At 40.9% G+C, this 13,103-nt stretch overlaps 1 protein-coding gene across 1 annotated transcript; it reads right to left on the bottom strand.

Moving 5' to 3' along the window:
- Positions 1 to 3,326: 3,326 nt before the first annotated feature.
- Positions 3,327 to 10,187, bottom strand: LOC136420780 (uncharacterized). Its single transcript, XM_066407884.1, has 4 exons — positions 10,081 to 10,187; positions 5,191 to 5,294; positions 4,865 to 4,969; positions 3,327 to 3,967 (listed from the first exon to the last, which is right to left on the bottom strand). Exons 2-4 carry the CDS (start codon positions 5,269 to 5,271, stop codon positions 3,830 to 3,832), a joined length of 324 nt encoding a protein of 107 aa, XP_066263981.1. The 5' UTR covers positions 5,272 to 5,294; positions 10,081 to 10,187; the 3' UTR covers positions 3,327 to 3,829.
- Between the last annotated feature and the right edge of the window lie 2,916 nt (positions 10,188 to 13,103).

Below are 13,103 nucleotides of genomic sequence, written 5' to 3'. Positions count from 1 at the left end.
CCATTTAACACATGTAGCTACATGTACATGTAGCTGTGCATTACAACTACCCAAGCCTTGTATCAGTGTAATATTAATACTATTATTAGATGTTTACACCACTACCTCAGGACCTCGTAGCTGTGTGTTGCAACTTCCCAAGCCTTTAACACATGTACCAAGAGCCTTGTAGCTGTGGGTTTACTGTACTGCCCAAACAATTTCCCCAAAACTTACCCTGTTGATTTGCTATGTAACAAAGATGAGCATTTTTTCTAGTTTTAAGGGTTTAAAAAGCATCTTTTAGTAAGAAGAAAATGTTCACAAACTCTACCCTCCGTGTCATTTAACGTAAATCAAAACATTGTTTATTTACGAACGTTGCAGCACATGCATGTAACGTTACTTGCACACAAAATTCTTTTCTGTACCAAATGGACAAGTTTGTGCACCTGATAAGGAAAAATTAAGTAATTATGTATACCAACAGCATTCAGGAAAATTCAAACATAATGAAACTTTCTTCGCTATGAAGTCAAAGTTTGATGCGTTCACCTCTGCATGTGCCTCGCCCTCAAGTGCACAAATTGTCAGGTGGGATAGAGCCTTGTACGTAGGCAGCTCATTATCTATGCAAGGACCTTAAGGTGGAGGTTTTTAGGTGTGGTTAACCGATCTGCCATTTCCAGCCCTCAGAAGTTCTGTTAATTTGGTTTCCTTCTAATGTTGCAATAATTTTAAAGATTCTTCTGGGTTTTGATAGTTTAGAGAGTGTTTAGAAAACGTTCATACTGCTGGACCGCCGTGACAGTAACTCGACACAATTATCTGTGAAGGTTGTAACACAAAATTGAACGGATAGATTTGAATCTTCAAGTTGCTGAAGCCACACTGACTGGATTTTATGGATGACTGTCATTTTGTTGGTTTCGGCAATCAAAATAGTGTTGTCCCCTCAGAACTTAAGTGAGTATCTCACAAACTGTGCCAAATTATCGTGGCAAATTTTTGCCAATTTTTCCTTGTGGTTAAACCAATGTGTACGTGGCGCAAGGCAAAAATATGTCACCTCCACAGTCAAAATGGTCACGCCCGGAATGTCAGATTCTCAGCTTAATTTGGCTCCAAATCAGATACAATCTAACTTTATTGGAAAAGGCAGTGTTGCCGTTGACTTAGAAATAGCCAATGTACAATTATTGAAATTCATCCGAAAGAGATTTGCAGTAATTGTGCAGTTTTGCAGCATTTTCGCCCATTTGTGGCATTTTGCCATTTGCAAATCTTTAAAAATTAAGAAAAATTTATAATTTTGGGCGACAAACTTCATGATCAGTAACCGAACAAAAAAAGCAACAGAAAGCATGAATAACTCGGATAAAGTTAAGAAGAAAACAATCTAAACTTACGAATTCAGTCAGCTTAGGCTCTTGTTCTCTTCTTCCAAACCTGGGCGGCGCTCTGCCCGTCACCGGCCGGGACAGTACATTTTGTAGCTGTTTGTATGCAAATTCTCTTCCTGATTTGCCATTTAAGGAAAGCGATTCCTACCAAGCATTGTGTAAGGTGGGACCAGATTCCATATTTGGTTAAAATGACTAGTGGTGAAGAACTTAGGGGAGGAGCTATTTTGAAATGATCTAAACATTAATGGGGGTATGATATGGACGCTTCTGTCTGGTCAACGTGCATGTACCTGATTGGTTAATGTGTTCTAAAAGTGACAAGGTCAATGACTTGGGGAGGAGCTTCATTTTGAAATGTTCCAAACATTAAGTATGACATAGACACATCTACGTGGTAAATGTGCTTGGTAAAAAAGGATTTGAATGATATCAAGGTTTTCATCTGACTAATTGTAATATTGACTATGTGCATAAAATGTACAGAGACACAAGTCCAAACAAATGCCAGACTGAGTCAGAAAAGTACAAATTTTTTTAAAGCACACATCACTAAAGGTGTAATTTGTAACCTGACCGCCAAGGGGCGCTTTTAGACCGTGTAAGCCACCTGTTGTTACTTGCACTTAAATGGCATCTTTACTGCTAGATGCCTGGTGACCTTTAATTGACTCTTGACCAGAAAACCTGTTCAACTTGATTTGTCAATGATTGTGATCCCTTTTAGAAATGGAATTCTATGTGTTTTGATGTGAAAATGGGTACTGTTGGACTTTTAAGCTGCTGGTGGCAGCAACACTGCAATGCCAGATGAAGATATAATCTGTATCCATAGCCGGTATATTAACCGCCCTTCAGTGTAACACACCAGCTGATCAAAGAGGTTATACAAGTGGAAGGATGGGAGACGGACTGTGGTGAGTATGATTGGGGAGGGGGGCGGTATAAACACTAACAGAGTTAACTCTAGTGTTTCAATAGCACCAGATGGTTACGTGGGGCTCGGTCGCATTTATCTTATCTATTTATACAGGGAACAAGCCTGTTTTTTCAGGTATTCCTGCAAAAGTTGTGCGCTATATGCAAAAGGTCATTGCAGAATCCATTCTTTGAGTGAGTCCTACATTTGTCCTACAAACTTCAGCTGCCTTGTTACACTTTAAAAGAATTCTTAGACCCCTGTGAGTGGCTGGTTCATTGAGTGAGTGTCACAGCCTGCTAGAAAATTCTACTGCATCAAAATCATACGACGTTACCTATGACGAATGTGACCCGGCCTGCCCTAAAATATGTGACCTGTGTTAACCCACCTCATAGGCATGTATGAACATCCGATGCCTGAAGGCCAAGTGTGTGCATGTTGTCCAGATACACAATCATATTTCTGACATTAATTTTTACAAAGCCCCGATTTCACTGATCTTACATTGCAATTGGGTTGCGTCCAAAGTCCAAACCTATAGAAATTTTCAATTTCTAAAACTTGTAATGTTAAACATGTACCGTAAAATTCCTATTTACGTACGCACCCCTCCTAACGTACGCACCCCCGATTTGGGGACGATTGCGGGCCTGACTCAGTGAATTGAAACGTTCAGGGGAAAACCCTCCCAACGTACGCACCCCCTCTCCAGCATTTCGGTGGATAGTTAGAGGTTGACATGATCATCCTTCCGATGATGTTTACCGTCTTAAAGGGTTACTGAGAAAATGTTTCTGGGTAGAAAATGTCAAACAATTCAAATAATGTATTATTTATTCTTTATTACTAATTGATTGTGTGGTAGCATTCCACACTTCATTTGCATGAAGATATACCGTACTCTCAAGCTGATATGCAATTTTTACGAGGAAGAACCCCTCCTAACGTATGAAGTGGTTTCTTCTATGTACTAAATAAAGACTAGAAAGTTCCCACACAGAAATATACATCAACACACAAAGTTTCCCACATTTTCCCATTTTATTGAAGATCTCACCACAGCTAGACAAAGTCAGGTTTAGGTAGTTTATCATTCATCAGGCATTTAATCCATGGTATAAAGTTTTGATATGATGTAGATGAAGAAGAAATGAAAATCTAAACACAGAATAGGCGACTGTTGTTTACTAGAGCAATAACTCGTGTTCGGATAATGCAGATTTACCTTTAAAGTTTGTTTTTAGTTTGAAAGATAGTGAAAATCGCATATTTTGCTTAGTTTCTGCAGTCAAAATTACTGAAAGCTGCTATACATGTAGATCAAATCTAAGCTGTTCAAGAAGGTTCACAATTTACTGTGCTTAAGACATGCTTTCCCTCAACTCATACTGATGAAAACTGTGCTTCCAAATCCTGCCTAAACTATAAAACTGATATATAGTACTGTTATACATTCAACTGTAGGAAACTCTGACTTTTCAACACAGTAATTGTGTAACGCATTGTTGGTTTGAAGGTTGACCCCCTACTTCTTGGTCTGTGTAAGGTCTTTCTCCCACCCCGCTTTCAGCAGTTTAGGGGTGACATTCCCAGTGGCCTGGCCCGTCGGGCCCAGTGGCCAGGACACGATCATACTGACACATTGGTCCAAACCAACATTAACCTGGAATTGCAGAATATCACATGTAAGCCAAAGTAGCTATAGCTGCATCACAGATGAAAATAAGTCTGTGAGCTCTAATTTAGACATGATATTTGAAATGATATTTTCGGCAGCAATACGGCAGCTGTTCTCTCGATCACGATCTTTAAGAATGTTCGCAGGTCACTGAGCCCTGTCAAAAGTGACGGCTAAGATTTTCAGGCAAAAAAATGTGCTCGACACTCCGGGGATGTTGACTTTTGTAGCCCTTTTGCCGATCACCAAACTTGGCACGACAGTGTGAAAAACAGAAAACCCATGTGGGAAACTAAAGGCAGTAAACAATGGTTGAAATCATTACAGAAAACAAATATTTAAAGGCAACCAGAGCATTTTATGAGGCTTGAAACTTAATTTAAAAACTCAAATTTTTAGTCATTCCTACACATAGTAAGTTTCAATAGCACCATACCAATACATAACGACATCAAATAAGCAAAGATACGATGTCGTTGTGTGGTGAGAGCTGATAGAAATTTCAAGCCCTAAAACACTGATCCTGACTGTCCATCACAATTAGCGGTTCGACCAATGAGAGAGTGACTGCATGTCCGTCAAATATTTGCATTTCTATGTTTTGATTTTGCATTTATTCGGAGGTGGGCGGGGCTATGGTACCTACAGTATTTACAGTAGGCGCGTGAAACTTAAAGATTACCATTTTACATTATTATTGTGCCATTTTTGCGCACTTTTTAAAAGAAATCTGAATGCAAATGTTGTAAACACTGGCATTAATTGTCTATTTCATAAAGATTACACCAACTAGAATATTTCTAATTTTCATGTCTCAAAAAATGCTCTGGGTGCCTTTAAATTTAAGGACAACAATATTGCACCAGCCGAGGAAAACATTACCAGTATCTTGTAGTTCTTCCCTTCAACAATCTGGGTCTGGTACGAGATGGGTTGGAATACTTCGAATTTGCCGTTAACCATCCTCATCTCCACGTCACCTCGGAACTGCAAGGTATCAGAATAGGAAAAGACGGTAAACAATATGTAAGAATCACACATTCAGTGATTTTCCATTAATAATTTATAAAACAGTTACTGTTGTTACAAGATTGAGATCTAAAGTTCTTATGGCTTGATATTATGAATGGCACTTCAGATGCTGAATGTTTTTGGGCACAGAATATAAAATTCAAACAAGAGCTGTGATTATTGGTTCCAAAAGTTACCACACTACAGGAAGACCTGGCCCGGTCGGTATCAGTTTGGTCAAAAAGCACTGGATCGCTCCAACCTCCTGGTACACTCATCCTGCTCAACTTTGGGATTCCACCTAGATGAAACATAGCATTGTCGTTACATAAAGGATTGAGGTAGAACCTCTGACATACAATGTGAAACATCAAGTGAGTGAGGGTAAAGAATATGACAATTGTCTGTTCATAGGGATTAATAGTAGAATCTGACCGTTTTCTCCTATTGGTGAAGAAGAACTTTATTGCACGACAATTGTACATGGTACAAAGTATGGCAAGAATCCGTAAACATAGTCTAGCTGAAACCCTTGTGAATCTTTTTTTCACTTATGAGATGCCATTTAACATAGTTTAGTCTACCAGCAAACTTCCCCAATCAAGATTAAGGAAATAGCATTTCAGTGGGTCAAGATTTAAAAATTTCCCTTCGCAGCTTGACTAATATTTAGAGCTGTATTTTACCATGCACAATAGCTGCTGTGAGGATATCGTTTTGCCTGTACATGTCCTGAAGAAGGGACTGACTTTCCAAACATCAGTAACCAAAAAACAACGAAAAGCACATCCTAGTCACTAAATATTAGTGTTATACATTAACATAAAGCTAAGTCAGAAAAGCCGACACTTGGATAGTGCAGAAACGAAAACAATCTAAACTTACAGAATCTGAGGTGAAAGAACGAAGTTCTTGTCTTGTTCTCTTCTTCCAAAGTGGGCGCTGAGACTGGCCTCCCCGGGCCGGGACAGTACTTTTTATAGCTGTATTTATGCAAATTCTTTACCTGATTTCATTGCCTTTTAAGGAAAGCGATTCCTACCAAGCATTGTGTAAGGTGGGACCAGATTCCATATTTGGTTAAAATGACTGGGGGTGAAGAACTTAGGGGAGGAGCTCTGGAAATGTTCCAAACAGTGGGTGTATGACAATGACATGCTTGTCTGGTAAACGTGCTTGTACTGGCTGATTGGCAAATTGTGATTGTATGATGCCGAGTCATCATACGAGGGAATTGTCTCGCGAGAAGTTGTACCGATGCAATCATGCGAGAACTGGCCTGAACTATCACTTTTGTGCGAGAGGACCAGATTCCTGAATTCAGAGCTTAACACATTGACATTCAGTGATGTAGGTCTGTAAATATAGAATATAACATGGGGTATTTCGTTTCACCCGAGGTACCAGCCCTCCCGCGGGTAGGATCGCCCTATGGCCGTCGGGCGATCCGACCCGCGGGAGGGCTTGGACAGATAAAACACACATTTCAATGCGGAATGCACCAGAAGTTGAGGGAGTTTTGTGTCCTTGACCAAGAAACTGTAACAACATTGATTCCATCCTGCCAATCCGGTATTCGAATTTTCGACGGCGGCGCAACCGGCGCGCTCGAAATGTATTCTACATATTCTATGGAAGCCTGTGTGATACAACTTAGAACCCCGTGTGATACTGAAAATTATCATATGTAAAAATAAAAATGCCCCGAACAGCATTTGATTGGTATTCCCTCCATTTCTGCCCGTTCACCCCCTTTTTCCCCATTCGGAGCTGTTCGTGTCGTTAAGTTCAAGAATGCGACAAGAACGGGCATGAGCGAAACTCAAAAATATTAGGCCTTTTGCAGACGTTTACACTCGAGCTGCAGACGCCTACTTAGGCCAGACGTAATGAGAGACCTTTTTTATTTCTAATGCATTTCACATTATATACAATATGTATATGAGTAAACAGAGAAGGGATTTCCCGCCGTACAGATAATAGTTGTACATTACAACTACAGTGAGTGTTTCAGCTAGGGATATTAAACTCTTAAGTGATTTGATAACATACTGTATGACCAGTTTTTCCAAAGTTTGGTTGTTTTTCTTTGTTTAATACGGCACAGCAGGTAAATTCTATTGATGACAACCTCTGCGATGCCAAATATAATGCTAGCATGTGAAAAAAATTAGGGCAAAAAACAACCTAGTACAGTCAAACCTGCCTAGGCGACCACCTTTTCAACGCGACCACCTGGCCATGGCGACCGCTTTTTCTCGGTCCCGAAAATTTTCCCCATAGGCACAAGCATTAAGCTGCCTGCCCAAGGCGACCACCTGTCCAACGCGACCGCGACCGCCACGAATTGGGACCGCACAGAGCACAATGCCTGCCCATGGCGGCCGCCTAATTTTCAAGCGTGTAGTGACATCGGATCCTTTTGCTGTCGGATTTTAAGGAAATGTTTTCAAGACTTTTAGGACAAAAATAAGGACAAAAATATATGGAATAGCAATGTTATAGCATCGATTCCTCCATGAAGTGTTTTAATAAAACGTTCCCCCTATAAACATTGTAAAGACAAATGTTTGTAATGTTGTTGTGCCTATCGTAATCTTATAGTTTACCGCAAACTCAGTTCGGTTTAAACTCAATTTTCAAAACAAATACGTAGTGCATGGCGTCAAAAAGTCAGATTTCACAGAAATTACTATCTATTTCTTGTATTTTCAACAAAAATGTGTCTGTGTCTTACTAAATTCCACCGAAAAATGACTTCGCGGCGGGCAAAACATTGGGCGAGAGAAATTATGTTGCTCTTTGGTCCCGACGCCATCTTGGATTTGGCACGGCTCGGGGATTTGGCGTACCGCTGACCTTTCTAAAACACGATGCTTTTGTGTATGAACATTTACGAATACTCTAGTTATTGATGAAAATTAATATTCTTATTTTCTTTTTATTTCCATGAATCTCGCAAACCTTTATTGGACGCTGTGCGTTCTGCTGCACTGACTTACCTTTCGATGCGGTCGTACAGAGCTTGGCGGCGCGTCGCGACGAAATCACCGTTCCGTTTCATCTTTAGTTGTCAGATCGAAAACTTTTTGACCCTTTTCTCTAGAGGTCGGCGCCCAAAAAAAGGCTTGGGTCAGCAGGTGTTTTCTAGGGATTTGTCTTAGGCCTTAAAACTTCGATGATGTGCGTGTGTGTGTGTACTATTTAATGTAACGTGTGAATGCGGGAGGGCGCTGCGAGATCATCGTTTTGTAGTCAAAATTATGACGAAAATTTGTACACGATGTAGCGGTATACAATTATTACAACGATAACGGAAAATGTAATTTTTGTAGGATCTTTCTGTCAATGAGAATTGAACCTGGTGGGGGACATGCTGTCTAAATTCACATAATTTTCCATCCATTTACGTACTGTATTTGAAAACCTCGACCTGGAAACATGCGAGTGGAATCCTCTTCATGGCGACCACCTGTCCATCGCGACCGTTTTTGCTCGGTCCGCCGGGTGGTCGCCTTGGGCAGGTTTGACTGTATATACATTTTCTCCATATGTAGCGAGCAGTAAAATAATTGGTATCACAATCAACAAGATTAAAGTTTATATTTCACTCCTTACCATTGGGGGGTTTCTGCATGAGTGCTTTGGAGTGGCATATTTTACACATTGTGTTAATGATATTTGAAGGAGACCACAAAATTTTACCCTTGCCCTCCACCAAGCCAAAATATATTTCCTTTGGCCCTCCCCCATGCTCCAAAATGTTTTCCTCGGACCCCCCTACTTACCAGCCCTACCCCCTAAGTATCGTAGTCACCCCCTAACCAACCTTTGTTTTTACATACTTGACCAGCCCAGAATGCTCTTCCAGTCAGAAAACCAAAAACTACAGCAGTGTGTGTACAATACGTGTTTTGCGATGGAACTGATAGAAGTTTACGTCATATTTTTCCGCTGTATGTTGACCATATTGGTGACGGTGAATAGCCCAGTGGCTAGGCCAGCGCATGCGAGATGCGTTCCTGGATTGACATTGTGTCCTTATGAATTTGTACCTGACTAATCGGTTGAGGAGGTAAAAGATGGTGGAAGGAGAGGAGTGCCCTGGAAATATCCCACTGCCCCTACAGCCTCAAAAGGCTTTAGGACCACCTTTACCTTTACCTCATGTTGACCATCCCAGAGGATAATGAAACTTCTTGATTTTTTTCTCAAAACAAGGTGAAAATTAATACACACGCTAATGTCATCCATAGAGTTTACTTGCTGTGGCCTAACAAAGGTGGCAAAATTTCCTCAGATTTGGTGGTTTATGTGTATTTTCGTAACAAGAAAATGCATTCCTACCACTTGTTCTCAGTGAGATGTACACAAACATTGTTTATCTGCGATGGTTGAGATGCATAATTGAGGACTTACATGTAATGATGCAACCACCTAGTTGGATGTGAAAACTGATAATTCATAATGTTTGTTTGTATGTGACATACGCTACATCACCGATGATCAACAAAATTGCACAATGAAATGGTTGTCTTAGACCCCATTCCTAACAGGATTCGCAAATTGGGATTCAGAAACAAGATGCTTTAATCAAAGATCAGGATTTTAAGAAGAAATCATGTCGTTTTGGGTGCCTTCGAGAACTCTTTGAGGCTTATAAACACAGTAGTCTAGTGGGTTAGTGACCCCAGGGTGCACAAAGTCATCAAACAAGTAAGAACTGACAAGATAAGTGACATGGCCACGGTTGACTAACCGATTATGCGTAATTATTTGTGACCTGTACCAACCCTCCCACAGGCTTAAACTTAAACCACAGACAACAAAGACCAATTGTCAGCACGGCTCTTGGTAAGGCTATGTGGAAAGTTCAGTAGATCCAAGGTATTTCCTAAAGTCATCTCACTTAAACCTTTTTTTTTGTAGAAATTACTAGAAAAATTGATTTCGTAGACCACATCATCTGGACATCCCCCAAAACTGATGTGAGGTATTTAATCCAAGAGAAATCAAGTCAAGATCTACCATGCCCCAACCCAACCCATCCCTTGCCCAACCCACCCTGCCCAACATAGATGACATACCAGTTGACAATGGTGCCACCTGTCCTGGTGGCGTATAGGAGCCGAACCTAATCAGTCTATTGCCCAACCCACCCTGCCCAACATAGATGACATACCAGTTGACAATGATGCCACGTAGCCTAGTAGGGGTGGGGAGAGTAGCCACCCGGTGAACCAACTAGGATAATTGGCACCCAGGTCATGGTGTCAAATCTTTGCTTTTAGTATGGAGGATGGCACATGATGTGTTTTTCACAGGAAAAAAAATCAGAGTCATCCATAAAATCAGTGAGACTTCATCCATAGAGTCAGTGTGGCCTAAGTAGTATAGTTTACAAATCAACCGACTTGAAGGTATGCTGTTACTGTAAATGCCTTTAAGTTTGCGGTGATTTAATTTTATCGGGATGACATAGTGTGTTTGTGTTGGTTTTTAGTTCACAGTTGGAACAAGGGGGTTAAAGCATGCAGAAGACAGAAAATTAGCATTTCTGCCGTGGTTTTAAATTTGTGATGAAGATTTCACCCAAAACCTGTGAACGTTAAACCATGGGAGAGATGTCAACATTAACAGTATTTTGAGTGTAAATACAGTTTAAAGGCACCCAGAGCGTTTTATGAGGCTTGAAAACTAGAAATATTCTAGTTGCTGTAATCTCTATGAAATTGACATTAAACGCCACTGTTTACCACATTTCCGTGTGGATTTCTTATCAAAAGTGCTCAAAAGCGGCCCAAAAATAAGCTACATGATGATCTTTTAGTTTCACGCGCCTAGTGTAAATAGACCGATACCATAGCCCCGCCCACCTCCGTCAAAACGTAGAAGTGCAAAATTAAAGCATAAAAATGCAAATATTTGATGGACATGTTGTCACTCTCTCATTGGTCGAACCGCTAATTGTGATGGACAGTCAGGAACAGTCTATTAGGGCTTGGATTTTTTATCAGTTCTCACCACACAACGACATCGTATCTTTGCTCCTTTAATGTCAATATGTAATGGTATTGTGTTATTGAAACTAAATCTGTGTAGGAATGACTAGAATTGGAGCTTTTTATTCAAGTTTCAAGCCTCATAAAATGCTCTGGATGCCTTTAAGTAACAGGTTCCATCATGACAGAACAGTCACAGAGGTTAAAGACAAGCTTAGCTTTAAGGGCTGTATACAGTGTATGAAGGTACAGGTCCGGTCCAGATTCAATCGTGGGCTGTCGACTCAATCAATAGCAAGTTTTTCTTCCCCGCTGAGCAGTTGCATAAGACATCCCAACCGATAGTTATACAAATACTCCCGACGGCCCCCCGTCGTCCTATGCGCAACAACAGCCGAACTGAGCTAACTTCAAAATATTCAAGGAATTCGCTCGGCGCCTTTGCCGCCCTCCTTCAGGTGCGATAGGCTTTCGGATAACTTCAGCATCCGCTCACCCGCTTTCGCCGATATTCCAGTATTTATATGGTATATATATAGTACAAACACCGCTTTTGCCGATATTCCGGTATATATACGGTATATATATAGTACAAACACTCCCTCCGAGGCCTACAGCCTAAGATTCAGTATCAATGTAACCTGTGGTCTTTAATGATGACAGAAACAATGAACTGTGTGATAGGACAGTTCCTAGTTCTACAGTACAATGTTTGTAGTTCCAACCATATCCCATGCCAAACTAGACCTTGTACAGTGATTTCATTTGTTCAGATTAATGATGCCCTTGATAGAATCATAGCCAGGGAGGCAGCTTCAGAAAGAGCAACCTTTCAAAAAAACAAAATCAGTGAGAAAATTGATTTATAACTTGATGGTGGAAAGTTTTAATGAGTTTCTTCTAAACAGGTAGTACCAAAAAGAAATGAAAGTGTATACATATACCGTGACTGAAGGCTGTTGTTTTATCAAAGACTACAAACTAATGAATGCTAATTTATATTACAGAGACAAAGTAGTTCCGACTCCTGGACAACAATAAACGTGTGAAAGGATCCGTGCTGATTTGTCGTCTGTTTCCCAGCAAGAAAATCAAGAGGCGTTATAAGCACTCCAGTTCTGGCACAGACTTTCTGCACCCAGTACCCTGCCCAAGATGCGCAAGGAAGAAAGAAAATCTTCCTCAGACAGCAGTGGCGTCTCTATGTCGTCTTTAGTTAGGAAGCTGAGAGGGTCTCAGAGTTCGGGAAATGCCGATGAGTCAACATCCTGGGACTATGGTGTGGCAGATTTAGGAGGGCCTGCATGGGGGGGTAGTGATTACGAATTACGGAAAATATTTGGCGCTGATTACGAATTACGTTAGATTTTCAGAGCTGATTACGAATTACGTTTAATCATGGGGCTTCCCAATCGACTTGATTCAACTATCTAGTTCTGCGTCAAAACTATTTATTTCTATTTTTATTGTGGTGACAATGAATCTGTTGATGACCACACTAAACTGTATAACTATAATGAGTAGCCGTGACGGCGGCAGGGAATTTTGCGCGGGAGGGGACAGCAAGATCTTCCGGCGCTTGACGTCCGGGAAAATTGTGAAAATCTTGACCCCCTGAAACGCTATAACCTTGATTTTGAGTGCCAAATTTTGCTGTTACACTAAGCTATGTTTGATGACATATCTATATGTGAAAAGAATATGCAAGAGTTAAATGGTATGGTGCACGATGCCCCAAGTCCCGACATACATGTATATCGCGCCGGAGCGGCCCGGCGATTGTAGGTGGATCCGGGAGAATACCGTACCCGGGAAAATGGTAAAATTTCGACCCGCTCAAATACAGTTTGAGGGGCAATATCTGCACTCATAGTGAAAAGTACACAAGGGTTTCTGCTAGATCGTTTGCCCTCCCGACATATTTTCGCCGGAGGCGTACATGTAACAATCGCAGGTGGGCCCGAGGGCATGCACCCCGAGAAAATTATGAAATCTTTACCCTTTGAGACGCTATTTCCTGCATTTTTAGAGGCAGATTTGGCTGGTAATTATAATCTAATTATAATGGGTCTGGGCGCATGTTTCACGGGAAAATTTTGAGATCTTTA

Source organism: Branchiostoma lanceolatum, chromosome 15 (assembly GCF_035083965.1).
Source record: "Branchiostoma lanceolatum isolate klBraLanc5 chromosome 15, klBraLanc5.hap2, whole genome shotgun sequence".
In the NCBI taxonomy this organism is placed as follows: Eukaryota; Metazoa; Chordata; class Leptocardii; order Amphioxiformes; family Branchiostomatidae; genus Branchiostoma; species Branchiostoma lanceolatum.
The sequence above is the reverse complement of the archived record's forward strand: the minus strand, read 5'-3'. Positions and strand labels throughout refer to the sequence as shown.